The sequence below is a fragment of the Salmo salar genome, chromosome ssa03 (assembly GCF_905237065.1).
Source record: "Salmo salar chromosome ssa03, Ssal_v3.1, whole genome shotgun sequence".
NCBI classification, from domain to species: domain Eukaryota; kingdom Metazoa; phylum Chordata; class Actinopteri; order Salmoniformes; family Salmonidae; genus Salmo; species Salmo salar.
In genome coordinates, this window is record NC_059444.1 from 71,061,206 (window position 1) to 71,083,819 (window position 22,614).

General features: G+C 41.9%; 1 protein-coding gene across 1 annotated transcript; it reads right to left on the minus strand.

The window, feature by feature from the left end:
- Positions 1-2,287: 2,287 nt before the first annotated feature.
- Positions 2,288-14,662, minus strand: LOC100380463 (Hepatic leukemia factor). Its single transcript, NM_001173748.1, is given in 4 exon segments — positions 2,288-4,169; positions 4,717-4,934; positions 10,907-11,254; positions 14,368-14,662. Coding segments are annotated over 4 exon segments (897 nt in total). The 5' UTR covers positions 14,483-14,662; the 3' UTR covers positions 2,288-3,953.
- Positions 14,663-22,614: the final 7,952 nt, after the last annotated feature.

Sequence of the window (22,614 nt, forward strand, 5' to 3'; positions counted from 1 at the left end):
TGTACCCTCTGTGAAACAGTCCATTGTATTAATGGCAACACCAATGGTAATTAGTTAATTGTAGCGTTTTAAATAGGTAAAAAGACAATTGTAAATACACTGCTCAAAAAAATAAAGGGAACACTTAAACAACACATCCTAGATCTGAATGAAAGAAATAATCTTATTAAATACTTTTTTCTTTACATAGTTGAATGTGCTGACAACAAAATCACACAAAAATAATCAATGGAAATCCAATTTATCAACCCATGGAGGTCTGGATTTGGAGTCACATGTGCTCAATTGGATTCAGGTCTGGGGAACGGGCGGGCCAGTCCATAGCATCAATGCCTTCCTCTTGCAGGAACTGCTGACACACTCCAGCCACATGAGGTCTAGCATTGTCTTGCATTAGGAGGAACCCAGGGCCAACTGCACCAGCATATGGTCTCACAAGGGGTCTGAGGATCTCATCTCGGTACCTAATGGCAGTCAGGCTACCTCTGGCGAGCACATGGAGGGCTGTGCAGCCCCCCCACACCATGACTGACCCACCGCCAAACCGGTCATGCTGGAGGATGTTGCAGGCAGCAGAACGTTCTCCACGGCGTCTCCAGACTCTGTCACGTGCTCAGTGTGAACCTGCTTTCATCTGTGAAGAACACAGGGCGCCAGTGGCGAATTTGCCAATCTTGGTGTTCTCTGACAAATGCCAAACGTCCTGCACGGTGTTGGGCTGTAAGCACAACCCCCACCTGTGGACGTTGGGCCCTCATACCACCCTCATGGAGTCTGTTTCTGACTGTTTGAGCAGACACATGCACATTTGTGGCCTGCTGGAGGTCATTTTGCAGGGCTCTGGCAGTGCTCCTCCTTGCACAAAGGCGGAGGTAGCGTTCCTGCTGCTGGGTTGTTGCCCTCCTATGGCCTCCTCCACGTCTCCTGATGTACTGGCCTGTCTCCTGGTAGCGCCTCCATGCTCTGGACACTACGCTGACAGACACAGCAAACCTTCTTGCCACAGCTCGCATTGATGTGCCATCCTGGATGAGCTGCACTACCTGAGCCACTTGTGTGGGTTGTAGACTCCGTCTCATGCTACCACTAGAGTGAAAGCACCACCAGCATTCAAAAGTGACCAAAACATCAGCCAGGAAGCATAGGATCTGAGAAGTGGTCTGTGGTCCCCACCTGCAGAACCACTCCTTTATTGGGGGTGTCTTGCAAATTGCCTATAATTTCCACCTGTTGTCTATTCCATTTGCACAACAGCATGTGAAATTTATTGTCAATCAGTGTTGCTTCCTAAGTGGACAGTTTGATTTCACAGAAGTGTGATTGACTTGGAGTTACATTTTTTTGAGCAGTATATATAGAATATTTGCTGCAATGTGTGGACTGGTAATGGCTTTATCCTGTTCTTTCATATGGTACGTCCATGGTACAGAATAGCATGTTAAAGTACATGGATACACACAACTAACAAAACCCATATCTGTACGAATGGGCTATAGAAATGTAAGGAAAACCACCTCCAGCCATTTCTCTACAGCCAAAACATCATCTCTACTCTCACCTTGGCTGGACCATGATCTGCAACAGGTAAGGAACACTACACTGTATTTGGTCAATTGTGAATTGAATAAAGTATTGTAGCAGAAATAGAGAACTCAGTAAGCTATGCAGTGTCATTGAGAGTAATATCACTCAGGCAGTGGGGCTTACTAGAACTGCAAAGACCTAACAAGCAGACAAACAGCAGCTACAGTAACCTGAAATTGCCCTCCCCCTTCATAGTAACATCATTCTAACTAGTGAACATAGAGATGGCTCCAAATATTAGTAAATATCAGAATATGACTAAAGGTAAACCTTTTCAGTTTTACCATCAAAGGACTCCGGTGACAAATTTTGGTCATCTGAGTGAAGGGACCCATAACAGGAGTCTTCTTGAGACACCTAGTGGTGACATCGATGACAATCACTAGCAAGCAAGTGTTGGCATCTCCTTTGCAATAGTGGGTCTCTTCAGAAACCGATTAAAGATCATTCCATACATTCCGTCCTCCATACTCACAACTTTATTTCATGTTAACGTTGGTGAGACTCAAGCTTAAAAGCACTACGATTCCATGACACAAGGAACTCAAGGTTACTAATGGCTAAATCTATAGTATATAACCAGGATACAGGAGTGTCTTTCCAATAATGCCCAAAAGTATCCATTACTGCTGCTGGATTTGGAGGAATCTCTGTAGAACTACCACATTATTATGGTTAAGATATCAAAACACTACTATATTGGTTTTCTTTGTGTAATGTATTTGTATTCTTTAATAATAATAATAATATTCTGGATTCTGTGCCTTTAAAATACATAGCCAGTAATGTATAGGAAAAATACTGTACAAAAAACCCCATATAGAATAGCTTTATATAAACATCTCTTATAACCAATATATCATCTCTGTCCTGAATCTTTTGGTTTGTAGTAAAATAATTGTTTGGGATAACCACAGTACTGGACAACACCATCCTACTTTTTTTCAACATCTTTTACATTCATACAGCCATCTTACAGAAGAAGGCAAACACATAGCTACAAAAATACAGATCTCTCTACTGATTATTAAAAGAACCACTCTTGTTAATCATGCTAAATAAAAAGGAAATAATTAAACCACTTTGCGATTAGCTTGAGGTTTGTGTTCTGAGAAATCATGCTGAACTATTAAAATAAAAACAATGAGATGATAAGAATAACAATATCAACAACACAAATAGAAGTCATAATAATAATTAACAATTGAATATTTCAAAAAATGAATCTGTCCTTAACAGAAAAGATACATAAATATCAGGCAGATTAGACTGAGGAACATTGCACCAGGTCAGATTGTGACACGCGTTAGAAGATTAGTGCAGAGAGGGTTAGCTGAGTTGTGGTTTTGGAACAAGCTGCAGCAGAGAAACCACTGAGCACGGGGTGGGAAATCTGTTCACCATGCTAGCTAGCGCAACTCCCAACAGAAAATGACCGTGCAACGAGAGACAAGAGGGTTGTGGGTTCTACTGGAGACCAAGAGGTGCTCTGATTGGGGAATCGGTGTGGGAGGAAAAACTTGGTAGCATGAATTAATATAGGTTTGGAAAAGATTATTGCTCAATGTGTGATAGAAAAGAATCGCTGGTTTTTCTTTTCAACTGTACAGTTATACTGAGGTTTGAGAGAGAGGTTAAGTGCTAACAAGAAAATATTAAATCACAAGAGTAGCTTATAATCCTGATGTGATGAACTGATGTTACAGCGCTGCAATAGAACAATGGACACGAAAATGTATAATATTAACGGAAGTACAATAACATCAAAAAAAATTGCAATATGAATGTAGGCGCAGTACAAACCGTTTGAGAAAGGATGCTACAGGAAGGTACAGGACATAACAGACAGGAACAGGGTCTTCGGTAGGAGGATGATCCCTCTGAAAACAGCACTAGAAGAACATAAGGTTGGGGAGGGAGATACATTACAACAGTTCTCAGTCCTGATCACACGTATAAAACAGGTGAGAAAGGGGAAAAACAAACACCATGGCATCCTTTACAAAATGAACAATGGAAGGAAGGGACAGGGTAGGGATCTGGGAGAGTAGGTTGTTGGCTCATTAACACTCAAAGTGCCTTGTAGTACTTGAAAGAGGAAAGTGTGTGCGCATACTGTACATACATACTCATACCCCATGTACATGTTTGTACATGAAGGATGAGTGAGAAAACAGAAGGAACAAACAGATGCCAGTGACAGAATTCAAATTCCAAATGATAGAATCCTATAGGATTATCATGTACAGGGGTGAGGGGTTGGTGTGTGGGGAGGCCAGTGCCACCGAAAGGGAGGCACATTGTCCTTCAAACTCTTGGGTGAGGGGGTGAGAGGGAAGGGTGTGGCGTGGACGTTGGTTTGGGGAGGTTCACAGGGGCCCATGCCGAGCCTCGTATTTGGCCACAATGTTCTTGGTGCGACCCAGTTCCTTCCTCAAGTCGGCCACCTCGGAGCGAAGCGCACCGTTCTCTTTCTCTAGGAAGCCAGCCCGGATGGCAATTTGGTTCTCCTTCAGTCGCCTGGCATCCCGTGATCTTTTGGCTGCTACGTTGTTCTTTCTGCGTCTGGCCCAGTACTTGTCATCCTGGAAAGGGATGTGATACACACTGTTGTGATTCATATTTCTTTCACACTACCTGTGGTATTGTAAAAATATAAAGTGATTCACCTGAGTAATAAACAGTATTCCAAATGTGACCTATTATTTATGTCATCACGTATTTCATTTTCACTTATTACATTTCCATAATGTTATTTAAAACTGCCTGACACGTTCAACCTCCTTTGCACCCTGCAGGAAGCCATCTTACCTCAACAAACAAAATAGTACATGTGATACACCTCTTCCAACAACATCGTATGACTCGGGTTAAGGGTGAATGACCACGGCTAAACCTGTCAATCTAAATCCTGGCCAAGTTCGCCTCCTCCCTATCAATACTGAAAAAGCTGCCGGTTTGGGTTTGCACCAACGCTCCTTCTTATATTGTGGTTTAAAATACTTCTGGTTATTTAGGTAGAATAAGTCCACTTGCTGCTTACATAAGATAAGAAAACATGGCGCTTAAAGTTTTTGGCCAAACAAGTGGCGAACCCTTTCAACCTTCATAAGTAGGCTCCAGGTAGGTTACCTTGAGATCTTCGGGGATGAATATCTTGCGTGCCTTTTTGATCATGGGCTGTGGTTTGAGCTCCTCTGGGGCAAACTTGCGTTTTCGGGGGTCAAACATCTCCTGTCCGGGCACGCTGGACAGAGCCAGGTCTGCAGGGTCAGGCTCGTAGCCCACTGGAACTTGAATAGACTCTGGATCGATGGGGCTGGGGGTGTTCCTGGCAGCTGAGGGCAGCACTGCAGGAGAAAGGCAAAGGAAAACAGGTTAGAGGGTCTGCTGAATTACGTCTGGGAAATGTTTAGAAGAGACTGTACTCTCTGAAAGAGCAGGCTTTGAGGTGCAATGGTCCTTGAGAAAGTAATGGTTAGAAATTAGGCCTTATTAGACATCAACTGGTTTCCTTAAAATGAAGGTTCTAGAATACGCCATTAAATGTAATATAAAAGCTATGACAACTGTGGCAGTCATTAGTACCCCCCCCCCCCAGCCAATTTCTCTCATTTGTTTTTCAACAGGACAATGACCCAACACACCTCCAGCCTGTGTAAGGGCTATTTGACCAAGAAGGAGAGTGATGGAGTGCTGCATCAGATGTCCTGGCCTCCACAATCACCTGAACTGGTTTGGGATGAGTTGGACCGCATAGTGAAGGAAAAGCAGCCAACAAGTGCTCAGCATATGTGGGAACTCCTTCAAGACTATTGGAAAAGCATTCCAGGTGAAGCTGGTTGAGAGAATGCCAAGAGTGTGCAAAGCTTTCATCAAATATATTTTGATTTGTTTAACACTTTTTTTTGTTACAACATGATTCCATGTGTAATTTCATAGTTGATGTCTTCACTATTATTCTACAATGTAGAAAATAGTAAAAATAAAAGACAAACCCTGGAAGGAGTAGGTGTGTCCAAACTTTTGACTGGTACTGTATGCATGTACTTTAAAATGTCTAAAACCAAATTGAAACTGTGTAGAAATGATAATGGACCTACATTCATATAGTTTCTTGACTGTGTCCAGCTCGCTAATAATCACCGAAATGAAAGCCACACAGTCAGAGAGCATCAGAAATTCAGAAAACAGGACTACAAGACTATTTATTGCAAATATAACATTTTTTGTGCGGCCCTCCGGACCTTGTTGACGACCGTATGTGGCCCCCAGGGAAAGATTAGTTTGACACCCCTGCTCTAGAATCAATACCAGCCTTGCAAGTGAAGACGGACTATATTCTTATGTCCGTCTTATTCTATACATGCCCATCAAGTCAATGACTATTTCATCTAAATAATTCTACAACTGGCCTTGCCCACAGGGAAGCAAAAACAACTGTGGTTGCACCTTTAAACCAACAGGTGGAGCACAGAGAACACAAACACACAGATTTACCGACACACAGACAGACACTCTCACAAACACAGAAGATATGTTATTTAAGCTTTTCTGCGGCCCTGTTATCAGTGGCTCTAGTCAGCTGAGCTCATGCAGACAACAACATTTTGTCTGTAAATTGACTTAAGGCAACCTCCTCGTCAGCCAGCCTCAACATGTGCCTCTGCAATCTCTCTGTGGATGTTACGTAACACCTAATAGATTTCTATGGCACAGAGCAGCAGGTCAGCAGTTGACACGGTTTCACATTCTACCCTTCATCATTCAGTGGATTAGCAAGCAGAACTGAAGAACTTAATTGGATGGCTTCATCAAATCAGCTGTAATTTGATTGGTGGCTGGCGGTGAGCATCTTATGACAGTAAGCTAATAGAGCCCAATGTCAGTGTATTTACCTGAGATTCATCCACTTAAACAGTTTGACAATTACAACGATTCACAATCAAAGGACTGTAGTCTTGTGGTTGGTTTGAAAACGTAATGAGGAATGAAAGAAATACAAATTCTTCCTGCTGACGGTGAAAACATTTCACTCAAACAGAATTCAAAGGCCGACATTTTAGGTCACTTCCTACGTCATGACCCAGCTTCTCTGTGCTTTAAGCTGGCTACGGCCTTAAGCCTTCTGACCTTTGGTCACAGCAGCATTTCTAGCTCCAGCCAGTCCTTGTTGAGATTTAAGCCGAGGCCAACATACAGGTCTGACCTGCTTGTACGTTATGCAGAAGGAAGTAAGACAGCTACTCAAGCCCTTTCAGAAGAGAAAACAAATATGTATGAATTTAGAGAAAGAAAATATGGACGAATAAGTCGCTCTGAATATGAGCATCTGCTAAATTACTAAAATGTAGACACGCAAGCGTGACAATTACACTCTAGCGTCACCAGTGAATCATTGCATCAGTAGTCAGACACATTAAGCTAAAATGGCTGGCCATCCAAAGTGGTACTTCAGCAGGGGTCCAATTCAATGCCTCATTTTAGTGAATTGTCAAGAACACGTTGGCTGCATGTTAGTCCCCAACAACGACAGGCCACTGACTAACACTGTCAGCTTAGTGCCAAGCTACTTACAAGGGCTAAATCAGACGCTGTCCAAAACAATCTGTCAAAACTATATCACCTGTATAAATAACAAGCACTGTGGCCCAAACATCTTATCACTTTAACCATTCATTCTGACCAGATTACTGGAGTAAAAATACAGTGACATGCTTTACTGGCTAAGAGTGGCCTGGTGAAAAGCCTGGCTGATAGTGCCCTATAGTATTTGGCTGTGACCTCTCCTCTACGAACCTCCAATAGGAAGAGACAACACACACCCGTCTGACAATGTGTTCAACGTCCACCAAACATAGATAGAAGGTAAGAGCTCTGCGTCTTGTTCCTTCTCCTGTAGGTAAATGATCAGATTTGCATTGTGTGGGGTGGTAGTAGAACCAGTGCAGATGGGACGGAGGGCTAAGATGGCTCTGACCTGACTCTCACCTGCATGTTCTTCCTCTGACCGCTGGACAGTCAGGAGAGAAACTCAAACCCTCTTTAAACTGGTTTGATTTTCATTAACATTTTAAGCTCGACCCCTAAAGAATGACAACGTCGAGTCTGCCTTTTCCAACCAATCTTCAAAATGAAGTGTGAGCTAGTCGGGGATTCATTTTATTGTGTTAAGTGTTTACTGTATATGAATGTGATGCTAAACAACATGGATTCAACAGGAGAACTAACCACGCCTCCCCTTTATCTGTTTACTATAGGGAGAGGATTTCCATAGGTACCACACACCTTATCAGACAGTCACTTCTATGGCACACAAGTTTAGACCTGACCTTTGACCTTGTCTACGTTCCACTTCCCTTTTGGACCCTGCCAACAATACACCGTGGGCCCATTATTGAACCAGCAGTGGGACCCGCCCATCGCTAACTCCACTGGATATCTGCTGTGATAAAGCTATCTCAGGCTGCATTGTGCTTGCATGCAATTGGGAGGTTGGTGGGGCGGGCTAGGCTGGAGGTGTATGTGACAGCAGTATAGCCTTGACCATGTGATTTCATCAGGGTTCAGCCTGTGCCTCTGCTATGGCTCCGACTGGGATCTGTCTGGTGAGGGAGAATTGAAGGAAGGAGGAGGAGGAGATGCTCATACCATGACAAGCTCCCGTTAGCAGTGGGGCTACACATGGCGGATGCAGGAAGACCTAGCCGTACTCATGTGAGAGGGGATGTGCATAACGGCAAGACAGGCCCTGTGAAACTGTACCAGACAAAAAACACACACTCACTCGCACTGAGACAAATATACACGCACGTACACCCTCACATGCTGGGATTCTTTGTACTGTAACTGTACAGATGTAATTCTTTGACACGAGTGACAGACTTGTGTCCGGATGTACTTTACTTCCTGTGGTGAGGCCAAAAACTACTTACAGTACCACGTCAAGGTTTGTTCCCAGCTTTATTTCTTTCTTTACTTTGTGAAAGCAGTGGGGAAATAAATACTGAGAGAAACCTTGTGGTCACTTTACGTACACTGACGAAGGACATACATATGGCTATATTTGGCATGAGTAATAATGTCATCATTAGAAACAAACTATTACACTTCTGTCTGCGACTACTTTCAAGGGACAAGCTAAATCATATTAAAATGTGTCAAACAGAATGCCATACATCAGACGAAGTTGTGAATGTTTTTTGGAATTTAGGGCATTTGCAATTCCTTCAAATGTGATTGCAAATCACAGTAAAAGCATGCTGGGTGGATCAGAGTAATAGTGGGGGGGAATTGATACAGTAGAGTATCGTAATATTAATACTATTTATGACAATATATACATTTTATGACTCCAAGTATCAATTCTCAACAACAAACCTTTTGTATATTTTCTGCTAGCTAGTTGACGTTAGCTGGCGCTAGTTGGCTGTGCCAAAACGTTGGTATTTCTCCTATAGCTTTGGCCTCAATCTTCTATTAAATGGTGAGCCAACATGTTTTCAGCACTTTTATTTCCATGACGGATCAAAACTAGTTTTTATCATGGGTCTCTCGTGCCCCCCTGCAGCAGACATAGTGAGCAATATGTCATGAACATCGAATCACAAAAAAAAATATAATAATAATAATAATAATAATAATAATAATAATAGTCGCAGTATCAAATCAGAATACATATAGAACCGTGATACATATAGAATCGCAATAAATATCATATTGGCACCTAAGTATCGAGATAATATCGTATCGTGAGGAGCCCTGGCAATTCCCAGCACTACTATTTAAGTGGTAATTCATATGAATTCAAGTCTACTACACAGGCCAGTTTCACTAGATCACCATCACTGTTCACGTCAGGACTTGGTAGATCATTAATGACTAAGATGAAAAACCTTTGGACATACATAGGTCTATTGGAATAAAATGCAGTAGAATGTGTTTTGTGTGAGAGTTATTCAATCTGAGGATGTTTACTGATAATGGTGTCTTAACTCATATCCATAAAACCTCAGGAAGTACGGGACAAATAATATAGGTCCCACCGTTCAGAGACATTGTAAACATGAGCTTCTGTTATACACTGGAACATTATAAAAGGCAGGTTTCCATACAGTGTGGATATGATTATAAGGATTGTATTTGACACACTGTGCTCTACCAACTATGGTAATGAGAAGATATCACACACACACACCAAAATACATACCAAAGTTACTATATAAACACAAACCAACAGGCACACAGAAATATTCCCTTTAAACATATAACATACTTACAAGTGATGTGATGACACCTTATTTACATATACTTGATTAAATAAAATAGGGTCATAAAGACAACTACCATCCTCATCATTAATTAACTAGTTTCAAAATAAAACAATTACAGGCAATAGAATCACTGTTTTCCCCTCGACTAGAAGATTCAGATAGGATGTCCATTATTTAGCAACAAAGAACTGGCTAGCACAAACCAGATCACATCTGCCTGCTCCAACAAACACTCCAATTACACTGACCCTCTATTCACTCCCCCACTTTCAAGAGGCTGAAACCATGACAACTAGCCTTATGAAAGATGTTTGCCTTGGTGATGCCTGTAAATTAGGTATGTTATCCTCACACCTCTAAATAACTGGGTACCAGGAATGTGTGTTTCAATAAGGAGGAACGTTTTACTTTTTTCTGGTTGTCTCTTCAGTAGGCAGCAACAGATACGTCAGGATTCACCTTAGGCAAACAAAGCAAATTGGAGCATCGCGTGCCAAGCAACAAAATGAGCCTAATCTAAATCAATATTGGAATTTCATCGGGTATGTAGTAAAACTGTAAATGTTTGTTGACAAAAACTACACAGCTGAGGGATCAAAACTATAACCCACCCAAGTTGTACAACTACTGTCCCTCCAGTTTAACTTTCTAGTACTTGGCACAACGCCACTCAAGCTCCAAAGTCCAGGGCCAGAATTGTAGAAGAAATGTCCTAGCATACTCAAAGCCCCTGAAGTAGCATACATGGTGAGAAACCTCTATCTGTGCTTTTGGTCAGAGTGGAATGGGGTATACAGTAAAGGAGAAAGTTCAGTGTTGAGAAGACAACCTGGTCATGATGTGCGTGCTGAGTACACCAGCTGGACAAACAGCGCCCAGGGCATATTATTAGAAAGCGCAACAACTAAGGTTTTGACCACAGAGATTTGCCCTAATTTGAGAGCTATAGCAGGGTTGTGCGTGTGCGTTTGGTTGACATTGCAGATGTTAGCCCTCGTTTGAGAGTGTTCCTGTGCTGTGTGTTGTGTGTGTGTGATATGGTCTTTTACCTGCTCTGGCTGGGGGGATCTGGAGACAGTTCTGGGAGACCATGGCTGTATGAACAGAGGTAGTGGCATGGCTGCTGAGGTCGACCACAGAGGGTAAGGGGGGTGCAGGGGAAACCTGCTGGATAGTGGGCTGCCGGGGCTGGTTTTGGTTATTCTGAGCTGAGTTTGCGGGGATGCCATTCTCTGACAGAAACTCTTCCAGGTCCATGTACTCTAGCTGAAAGTTGTCCCCATCATATGGCAAGGTCTTGTCCCACAGGGTTGGCCCTAGGAAGGCCGACTGTGGAGTATTGGCACCACCTTCCTCATCCAACTTTTTCTCTTTCTCATTCTTCTCTTTTCCAAAACCTGCAAATATTTGGAGAGAATCATATCACTGTTAAACCAAAACAGACAAACAATGCCTTTACAATGTCAAAACGGCTAAGCCCATAAAAGGCCAAGGTTTTTGTACTATTTTTTATTATATATTATTAACATTCAAATACACCTCAAGTAAACTTATGTTATACGTTTAATCAACAATCAGGTGCTGTAGATATTGTGTGTGTATATACATACATACACACAATATCTACAGCACCTGATTGTTGATTAAACGTATAACATAAGTTTACTTGAGGTGTATTTGAATGTTTATATACTTGATGCAAATAGATAAATAACCAAACTACAGTAAACACCCCATCAACTCCAATAGCAAAAGCACCCTCTAGGGGACAACCTCCAGTCTCAGGAAAGCTCAGGAAATATATTTTCATTTCTCTTCAAGCTATTTCCAGAAATGTTGAGTTTTTTCAAATCTTTCAAATCTTTATCAAATTCCCTATCAAGTTGTTGACAAATAAGTACTAAATGGTTTCTAGACTGGCTAGTCTTCAGAATACTAACTATAGTGTATTTACAGTAGATTAAACTTTCCACAATGTACTACTGTTGGACTACTTTTGCCCTTTAAAAGTATTTTTGTAGCAGTGTTCAGATTTTTGTCTATGTTGTTGGGAAAGTTGTCAAAATGTCACTTTTTAAAAAAGTTTAGATAGAATGTAGTTGATGTGGTTAATAAAACAGCAGTTGATTGGTAGAAGATATTTCTGTTCTGATTCAAAATAGCAGAAGTAGACCAAGATGCCATATCCTCTAAGTTTATGCCTAAGTTGTTGGGAAAGTGGTCAAAGTAGCTGATGCGTCAAAAATCGAAATGTTTACTCATTGTCTCATGCTAGAAATGTGCTCACCCAGTGCTATAAATGTTACATTTCTGAAAGTTATATGACAGTTAATTCAACAGTGGGAAGTTAGCTTAACAAATGCAGTGGATTACCATTACTAAAACAGCTGTCACTTTTGAGCAGAAGAAGATAATTCTGTTCTGATTTGAATGTGTTGTCACGACACCAGAGTTTTGACTTCGATACCAGGTTAAGTATCACGATACTCGATACCAAAATGATACCAATTGAAAAAAAAGAAAGCGTATTAGCCAAAGTCACAGAATGGTAATTGATCCAGATGGATCTTTTGAGTTCATTATCATTACATTTGAAAAATGTTTTAATGTATGCATTAATTAATTAATTATAAAATATCACCTTTTTTAACCAATCAAAACTACATAACATTATGGTTATCTCTAGTCTATTGATAAATTGGGTAAATCAAGTTGTAGCCTAGGCCTATTTACAATACAAGTGAATGCATATTCAATAGGAGTGTGTGCATGCATTGAGTTATTGACCTTGTTTTGGCTGATTTCATTGGGCTACAGATGAAAACCAATCTGTTCCCCTTCCATTTGGGACTTATTTTAAAGTATGCGCGTTCTCTTTAAGACCCATGACGTCATTCACACACACACACACACACACACACACACACACACACGTTTGAAAACATTTATTAACAGTTTCAACATGCTGTTTTTCATTATTCAAGTGTGTTAATTTATGTGCCGCATATGTGGTGATGCAGCTCAGACTCCCAGTGGTTCCTCCTGACAGGTTTGGGCTAGCAATGAGTAAGTGGAGCAGGCACGGTGCTCTCGCGCTATAAGGGGACATCGGCTACGCTGATAGACAGACTTGATCCTCTCTCAATCCGTAGACGACATGAGACGTTTGACAGAAGTACCAAATCTAACAAAAAGTCTGGTACCCAACCGTTTTTCAGGTTCTAGTATAGAAAAAGTACTGAAGTTTCGGAATATCGTAAAACACGCATTTGAATAGCAGACCAAGATCTCATACCCTCTAAGTGTTTTGTTTAAAGTGCTGGGGAGGTCTGCAAAAAAAAGAAAAAATATTTTTGTTACGATTTCAATAGCAGAGAAGTAGAGGAAGAGTCCATACGCCCTAACTTTTTGTCTAACTTGTTGGCAAAGTGTCAATGTAGCTGATTGTTGTCACAAGTTACATTGTTCACAGTGCATAGAATGTTGGATGTAATGATGTCACAATGGGACCTTTAGAATGTTGAAATCCCTTTAAAGTGGATGGAGGACAAAACGAAGGGCAAAAAGCTTTATAGTTTATAAAGTGTAAAGGACATCCAAAAGTTGTATACAAGCACACTGGTCCTGACCACTGCACTTTTTAAAAGTTTGAATGACGTTTCTAGCTTAAACGGTGTACGAAAAATAGCATTCCAAATAATAATAAGTACTGTATGACAAAAACTTACAGTGGGACGTTTTCTGTCGTAAGTCACATGAATTAAAGGGATAGTTGCTACACTGTATTCTTAGCAGGCTGGAGCTGTCATACCAGTAATGTATTTTTTTACATTTAAAATTGCAACCATCATGGATCACACTGTACTCCTGCCCGATCTGGCTAGATGTAGTAGTACTAATCCATTACACTTAATGCGGCAATCAGCAGTATAAACAATAACAAAGCGAATCCCCCGACACTGGTTCGGTAAAAAACTGAGGGATGGGGCTAGAGAAACGTAACCACTCAAATGCATAGACATGAAGAGTTTGAGTTATGGATACAAGGATTGACCGTCCATGATATCAAAATGATAGTTTTAACCATGTTGAGGCTATATTGTGTTTGTTTACATTGTTTTACTCCAATATTTGTAAACAATGACAATCTTATATTTGGGGTTCTGATGGGGTATTACAGTTGAACTAAGCTCATGAGGCATTTATAAGTTCTACTCCTCAAGAAACAATTCATTTATAAGTCCAAAAATGGATGTAGCAACAGTGATTGCCCCTTTAATTTACACTTGAATCAACGCCAATTCTTAGTAAGCAAAGGTGAGAAACACCGGGCTACAGAAATATTGTAGCCATCGGAGACGTTCTGTTTTATTCTGCATTGTATCTTGTTTGCTAACGCGCTGCAACACTGACAGATCATGCTTGAAAGTGAGAACGACCAAACAATCGTCACAAAAAAAGAATGTAAACTACAACGTAACAAATGATTTGATGTCTTCGTTTTGTTTACCTTCTTCATGATGAAATGGCAGCTTCATTGGATTCTCCAACAGGGATTTCAGTACGCCATTAGTTGGAGGTTGGAAAGATGAGTTTAAAGGAACAGGTCTGGCCATTTTCTCCATTGGTCTGGAGGACGATAGTATAGCGTACAATTGCGGTTATTCCAAAAGAAGACCCACGTTTGAAAATATGTTAAACAAACACCAAACCTCAATGCTTGACCCAACCTGGAGTTCCGGCCGAGAAATTGATATCCGCGCAGAAAATAACAATTACAGTTATCGTCGAACGACGCTAGTTCGAGAAGGCAGAGAACTAACTGGATGTGAAGCTCAAGATGGTTCACGATCCATTTGTGGACGCCGATGTACATGACGTCAAACCTTTGGCAAACACTTGAATACCGACTCTGCGAATGAGATGGAGGGAAGGAGGGACTGACCACTGCTGAATAGGGAACTTATTTGTTTCACGTTTTTTCCATATCATTTTTTCTCAGCCCTTTTCTCCTTGAAAATATATATGTCAATCATGTTAATTGACAGATTACTCCGACATGGCGTATGTGATCGTTGTACTACCCACATCCATTAGCCTTGGTATGTAGTGCAAGATCCATAGATTGAGCCCCCATACAGTTCTCGCTCTCCCTGTTAGGCTACACTATTGTGTTATTGACTGTACGTTTGTTTATTCCATGTGTAACTCTGTGTTGTTTGTGTCGCACTGATTTGCTTTATCTTGGCCAGGTCGCAGTTGTAAATGAGAACTTGTTCTCAACTGGCCTACCTGGTTAAGTAAAGGTGAAATAAATAAAACACTGGTGGCAGCAGTGGGATCATTGTGGTGTTCTCTCAGGGCCTTGTAAGCATGTGAAGCGTCGAGTGTGAGGACATACAACCCTTCTTTAAAGAGGGGGAATATTGTAATTTAGGCCTACTGCAATGTGGTGTAGTGAGCTTCATTGGACATATACATCTACACAGAGGCCTGTGTTATTAGGTGCTCAGCTCTGTAATAGGATATGGATCAAGCCCCCATCATAGCTCTCTCTCCTGTACATTCAATAGATAATTTAAAGTTTGTTTCCACCAAACTGGTAACTATTCAACTCTAATCATTTGTCACACACCGGATAGTTTGGTGAAATGTGTTGTTTTACAGTGTCACCCATAGTAGTTCGGCACCCCTGGAGTAAATTTGGGTTAAGCGCCTTGCTCAAGTGCACAGCAACATACTTTTCACCTTGTCAGCTCAGATTCAAACCAGTGACCTTTCAGTTACTGGCCCAACATGCTAACCGCTAGGCTACTAAAATGAGTAGGCTTATAACAGGTGTGCCAACTGCACATTTCTTAACCTTTGATCTATAGGCCACAGAGTAATTGAATTAGACAAACATTTATTTTACCTCTTATGTCCTACAAACATTTAACCTATGGTCTACAACAGCCCTCTACACTCATTGTATTTCTTAAAACCAATCAATTAGAATGATGCTAGTACAAAAAATGCCCAGGACATCTACAGCACCAAATGTCACAGGAAAGAAAAAAAGATCAAGCACATCACATTGTATTAGTCACATGCCCTGAATAGAACAGGTATAGATAGACCTTAGTGAAATGCTTACTTACGAGCCTCTAACCAACACAGTTTCAAAAAAGACAAATAAGAAGAGATAAGTAACAAGTAATTAAAGAGAAACAGTAAAATAACAATAGCAAGACTATATACAGGGGTACCAATACAGAGTCAATGTGCAGGGGCACCGGTTAGTTGAGGTAATATGTACATGTAGGTAGAGTTATTAAAGTGACTATGCATAGGTAATAACAACAGAGAGTAGCAGTGGCGTAAAGAGGGGAGGGGCACTGCAAATAGTCTGGGTAGCCATTTGACTAGATGTTCAGGAGTCTTATGGCTTGGGGGTAGAAGCTGTTTAGAAGCCTCTTGGACCTAGACTTGGCACTCCGGTGCCACTTGCCGTGCGGTAGCAGAGAGAACAGTCTATGACTAGGTTGGCTGGAGTCTTTGACAATTTTTAGGACCTTCCTCTGACACTGCCTTGTATAGAGGTCCTGGATGGCAGGAAGCTTGGCCCCAGGGATGTACTGGGCCATTCGCACTACCCTCTGTAGTGCCTTGCGGTCAGAGGCCGAGCAGTTGCCATACCAGGCAGTGATGCAACCAGTCAGGATGCTCTCGATGGTGCAGCTGTAGAACCTCTTAAGGATCTGAGGACCCATGCCAAATCTTTTCAGTCTCCCGAGCTGGAATAGGTTTGTTGTGTACTCTTCACGGCTGTCTTGGTGTGCTTGGACGGCCTGTTCACCCTGCTGTCATCCAGAAGGTGAGGTCAGTATAGGTGCATCAAAGCTGGGACGGAGAGACTGAAAAACACCCATCTCAAGGCCATCAGACTGTTAAATAGACATCACTAGCCAGCCTTCACCCAGTACCCTGCCCTGAACTTAGTCACTGTCACTAGCCAACTACCACCCGGTTACTCTACCATGCATCTTAGAGACCGCTGTCCTATGTACAGTCGGAAGTTTACATACAGTTAGGTTGGAGTCATTAAAACACATTTTTCAACCAACCCACACATTTCTTGTTAAACATGTGTACTATTGTTTGTACAGATCAACGTGGTACCTTCAGGCATTTAGAAATTGCTCCCATGGATGAAGCAGACTTTTGGAGGGTTACAATTTTTTTCTGAGGTCTTGGCTGATTTCTTTTGATTTTCCCATGATGTCAAGCAGAGGCAGTGAGTTTGAAGGTAGGCCTTGAAATACATCCACCGGTACACCTCCAATTGACTCAAATGATGTCAATTAGCCTATCAGAAGCTTCTAAAGCCATGACATCATTTTCTGGAATTTTCCAAGCTGTTTAAAGGCATAGTCAACTAGGTGTATGTAAACTTCTGACCCACTGGAATTGTGATACAGTGAAATAATCTGTTTGTAAACAATTGTTGGAAAAATTGCTTGTGTCATGCACAAAGTAGATGTCCTAACCGACTTGCCAAAACTATAGTTTGTTCACAAGAAATTTGTGGAGTGGTTGAAAAACGAGTTTTAATGACTCTAACCTAAGTGTATGTAAACTTCCGACTTCAACTGCATATATGTGTGTCCCATCATCCCATCATATATACTGTATATACAGTACCAGTCAAAAGTTTGGACACACCTACTCATTCCAGGGTTTTTCTTTATTTTTGACCATTTTCTACATTGTACATTAATAGTGAAGACGTCAAAACTATGAAATAACCCATATGGAATCATGTAGTAACCAAAAAAGTATTTAGCAAATCAAAATATACTTTATATTTTAGATTCTTCAAAGTATGATGACAGCTTTGCACATTCTTGGCATTCTCTCAACCAGCATCACCTGGAATGCTTTTCCAACAGTCTTGAAGGAGTTCCCACATGTTGAACACTTGTTGGCTGCTTTTCCTTCACTCTGCGGTCCAACTCATCCCTAACCATCTCAATTGGGTTGAGGTCGGGTGGATGCCATGTCATCTGATGCAGCACTCCATCACTCTCCTTCTTGGTCAAATAGCCCTTACACAGCCTGGAGGTGTGTTGGGTCATTGTCCTGTTGAAAAACAAATGATAGTCCCACTAAGCCCAAACCAGATGGGATGGCGCATTGCTGAAGAATGCTGTGGTAGCCATGCACCCCCACACCATCACACCACCTCCTCCATGCTTCATGGTGGGAACTACACATGCGGAAATCATCCGTTTACCTACTATGCGTCTCACAAAGACACGGTGGTTGGAACCAAAAATCTCAAATTTGGACTCACCAGACTAAAGGACAAATTTTCACCATTCTAATGACCATTGCGCATGTTTCCTGGCCAAAGCAAGTCTCTTCTTATTATTGGTGTCCTTTAGTAGTAGTTTCTTTGCAGCAATTCGACCATGAAGGCCTGATTCACACAGTCTCCTCTGAACAGTTGATGTTGAGATGTGTCTGTTACTTGAACTCTGTGAAGCATTTATTTGGGCTGCAATTTCTGAGGCTGGTAACTCTAATGAACTTATCCTCTGAGTCTGCAGCAGAGGTAACTCTGGGTTTTCCTTTCCTGTGGAGGTCCTCATGAGAGCCAGTTTCATCATAGCGCTTGAAGAAACATTCAAAGTTCTTGACATTTTCCGGATTGACTGACCTTTATGTCTTAAAGTAATGATGGACTCTCTTTGCTTATTTGAGCTGTTCTTGCCATAATATGGACTTGGTGTTTTACCAAATAGGGCTATCTTCTGTATACCACCCCTACCTTGTCACAACACAACTGATTGGCTAAAACACATTAAGAAGGAAAGGAATTCCTCAAATTAACTTTTAACAAGGCACACCTGTTAAATGGAATGCATTCCACGGGACTAACTACTGAAGCTGGTTGAGAGAATGCCAAGAGTGTGCAAAGCTGTCATCAAGGCAAAGGGTGGCTACTTTGAAGAATCTCAAATATAAAATACATTTTGATTTGTTTATCACTTTTTGGGTTATTACACGATTCCATATGTGTTATTTCATAGTTTTGATGCCTTCACTATTATTCTACAATATAGAAAATAGTAAAAATAAAGAAAAACCCTGGAATCAGTAAACGTGTACAAACTTTTGACTGGTACTGTATATTAAAAGTCAAATGTATGTCCCAAATTGGGTCCATATCAAGTGAATGATTGGCCTATGTTGGGATCCCAATATCTGAAAGTAGGGCAACAACCTCAGTTCACCTCAACAGAGGAGCTGAGTCTAACAACTTGATAAAACATAAATAAATATTTAGTTTTATTGGCTAAGTTGCTTAAAAAAAATTCTGGCCATATTTCAGTCATGGCTTGTTGTGGGTGGTAGTGGTGGTGGTGGTTGAGATGGATTTATTACTCAGATAGAGTAGTTCTGACTAAAACTGCACCATTCTACACAGCATACCAGAGTGGGAGTACAGAGATCACAAATACTGTATGTGAGAACCTGACTTTGCCTGCAGCCGTTTTTAGGGTTCTTGTGAATAGGGTTGTATGATCAGTATATCCAAACACACTACCCTGGACCGCTCCCCCTCACTCCCCCACAACCAAAATATAGAATTGAAGATTCAAATGGTTGAAATGTGTAAAATGAAACCCACAGCTTAATTTGAATTGTACCAACAGAGAGGAGACTGGTTTTTCAAGAAGATTGTCTCACTTACCCGTGGAAGTCATGTGATTAAGAATTCAGGGGCTGGATGGAAAAAGAACAACTCACTGAAATGACCCACAGCACAGTAGCTAAAGGCCTGTGGAAGGGACTGAAATGACCCACAGCACAGTAGCTAAAGGCCTGTGGAAGGGACTGAAATGACCCACAGCACAGTAGCTAAAGGCCTGTGGAAGGGACTGAAATGACCCACAGCACAGTAGCTAAAGGCCTGTGGAAGGGACTGAAATGACCCACAGCACAGTAGCTAAAGGCCTGTGGAAGGGACTGAAATGACCCACAGCACAGTAGCTAAATGCCTGTGGAAGGGACTGAAATGACCCACAGCACAGTAGCTAAAGGCCTGTGGAAGGGACTGAAATGACCCACAGCACAGTAGCTAAAGGCCTGTGGAAGGGACTGAAATGACCCACAGCACAGTAGCTAAATGCCTGTGGAAGGGACTGAAATGACCCACAGCACAGTAGCTAAAGGCCTGTGGAAGGGACTGAAACGAGCCACAGCACAGCAGTTAAAGGCCTGTGGAAGGGACTGAAACGAGCCACAGCACAGCAGTTAAAGGCCTGTGGAAGGGACTGAAACGAGCCACAGCACAGCAGTTAAAGGCCTGTGGAAGGGACTGAAACGAGCCACAGCACAGCAGTTAAAGGCCTGTGGAAGGGACTGAAACGAGCCACAGTACAGCAGTTAAAGGCCTGTGGAAGGGACTGAAACGAGCCACAGTACAGCAGTTAAAGGCCTGTGGAAGGGACTGAAACGAGCCACAGTACAGCAGTTAAAGGCCTGTGGAAGGGACTGAAACGAGCCACAGCACAGCAGTTAAAGGCCTGTGGAAGGGACTGAAACGAGCCACAGTACAGCAGTTAAAGGCCTGTGGAAGGGACTGAAACGAGCCACAGTACAGCAGTTAAAGGCCTGTGGAAGGGACTGAAACGAGCCACAGTACAGCAGTTAAAGGCCTGTGGAAGGGACTGAAATGACCCACAGCACAGTAGCTAAAGGCCTGTGGAAGGGACTGAAACGAGCCACAGCACAGCAGTTAAAGGCCTGTGGAAGGGACTGAAACGAGCCACAGTACAGCAGTTAAAGGCCTGTGGAAGGGACTGAAACGAGCCACAGTACAGCAGTTAAAGGCCTGTGGAAGGGACTGAAACGAGCCACAGCACAGCAGTTAAAGGCCTGTGGAAGGGACTGAAACGAGCCACAGTACAGCAGTTAAAGGCCTGTGGAAGGGACTGAAACGAGCCACAGTACAGCAGTTAAAGGCCTGTGGAAGGGACTGAAACGAGCCACAGCACAGCAGTTAAAGGCCTGTGGAAGGGACTGAAACGAGCCACAGTACAGCAGTTAAAGTCCTGTGGAAGGGACTGAAACGAGCCACAGTACAGCAGTTAAAGGCCTGTGGAAGGGACTACTGGGTGGGGCCCACTAAGTACCTTTAAGATACGTGTTATGGATAACATGGGTCTTAAAACATTCCTTGAGAACCCTTGATATTGACCAACTATTTTGGGACTTAGCATCATGTACAGCTATTGATAAGAATCACTTGACATGATTTACTGTCCACCACAGCCTATGAAAATTATATTTACTATTCAAAATTATTGATTTTATTTGCAATTATTATACATTTAAATCAATTTCAGTGGCCTAATGTAGACATATTACAAATCAGTGACGGGCACTTGCCATCTCGAAAGGATGTTGTGTGTATTTGATCTCATAGAGGTCTACCAACCCTGTTCCAGCTCTGGCCATGATGGTTAGACCTCCGCCTTAGCTGCACTAGCTGTGTCATGTTCCCCATTGCTCCCTACCTGGGCGTAGGCTTCCTGTGAAACTACTGGGCCTGAAAAAGAAAACATGACAGATCTCACTCGGCCTGTCTGAGGAGCTAGATGGGAGACCAAGCCCAGAAGGGTTTAGAATCCTCTCCTCAGTAGTGGCAAGCTACTCAAGCTGGAAGTATTCATTGTTTTAATTTCAACTTCTTTGTGCACTGTGTATTTTGTACTTTTAAATATGCAGTCCACTTCAACTTGAAGTTGAGCCTGTGAGAAGGGTCACATTTCAACATTCTCTTTGTCATGTTTCAACTGGACCATAGCATAGCTCTATCCTCTGTGTTTTTTTACAAGTAAAAGTGATGGATTACCAGTAATACAAGTATAAGTGTTGATAAATGCAGTCAATTTGACTGGCTTTTAAAGTACAGCTGAGAGTAGACTTCTACATTTCACAGTTGGCCCTCATTACTCTGCTCCATGCAATGCAGATATGCCACCGTGCATTTTCAATGTCACTGCTGTGGCTTAAGTGTATGTTACTCAAGGAATATATAATTTATTAATTGTTCATAAAGTGTTGTTCCCCTCCATTTTCTATTTATTTTGTTATGTAAGTGCCCGACAGTACTGTTCTGTGAAATACATGCAGAGTCTAATTCAATGCAACATCCCCCTCCCAATGCTCCCCTGACAAGAATTCACACTGAGGGTTCAGATGTGGTTTTGGGCAAAATGTGGCACACAGAATCCTGCAGCACGGTGAGCTAGGGATAACGGCCTGAGTCCGCGTGTAATTACTCTGTGAAATGTTACATAACATGAATAGTTTTCTGTTGAAAAGAGCTTCAGCTTCATTTCAGCTTCTGCAGCATGCTACCCTAGACCTTCTGGCCTGCTGGGGTATTACAGTACAGCTTTTTATCTCATCGTGTTTATTCATTCACATTATCCTTTTTCACAGAAAGATGACATGACATTGTTGACCTCTCGACCCCTGGCTATTTCAGGCACATCATATACGTACAGTGGTTGATGTTAATCCTTCGGATTTCGTTATATTCCCAAGGGAAATCCAAGTGGCCTGGGCCAACGCTAAAATAAACCTTATTTAGGGTTGGTTATTTTTAGAGGAGTGTAGTCGTCAAGATGTTCTGTGCTTATATATAGTTTTGAGTCAATTTGACTGAGGCGTCCTCAAAGATAATCCCAGATTATGGAGA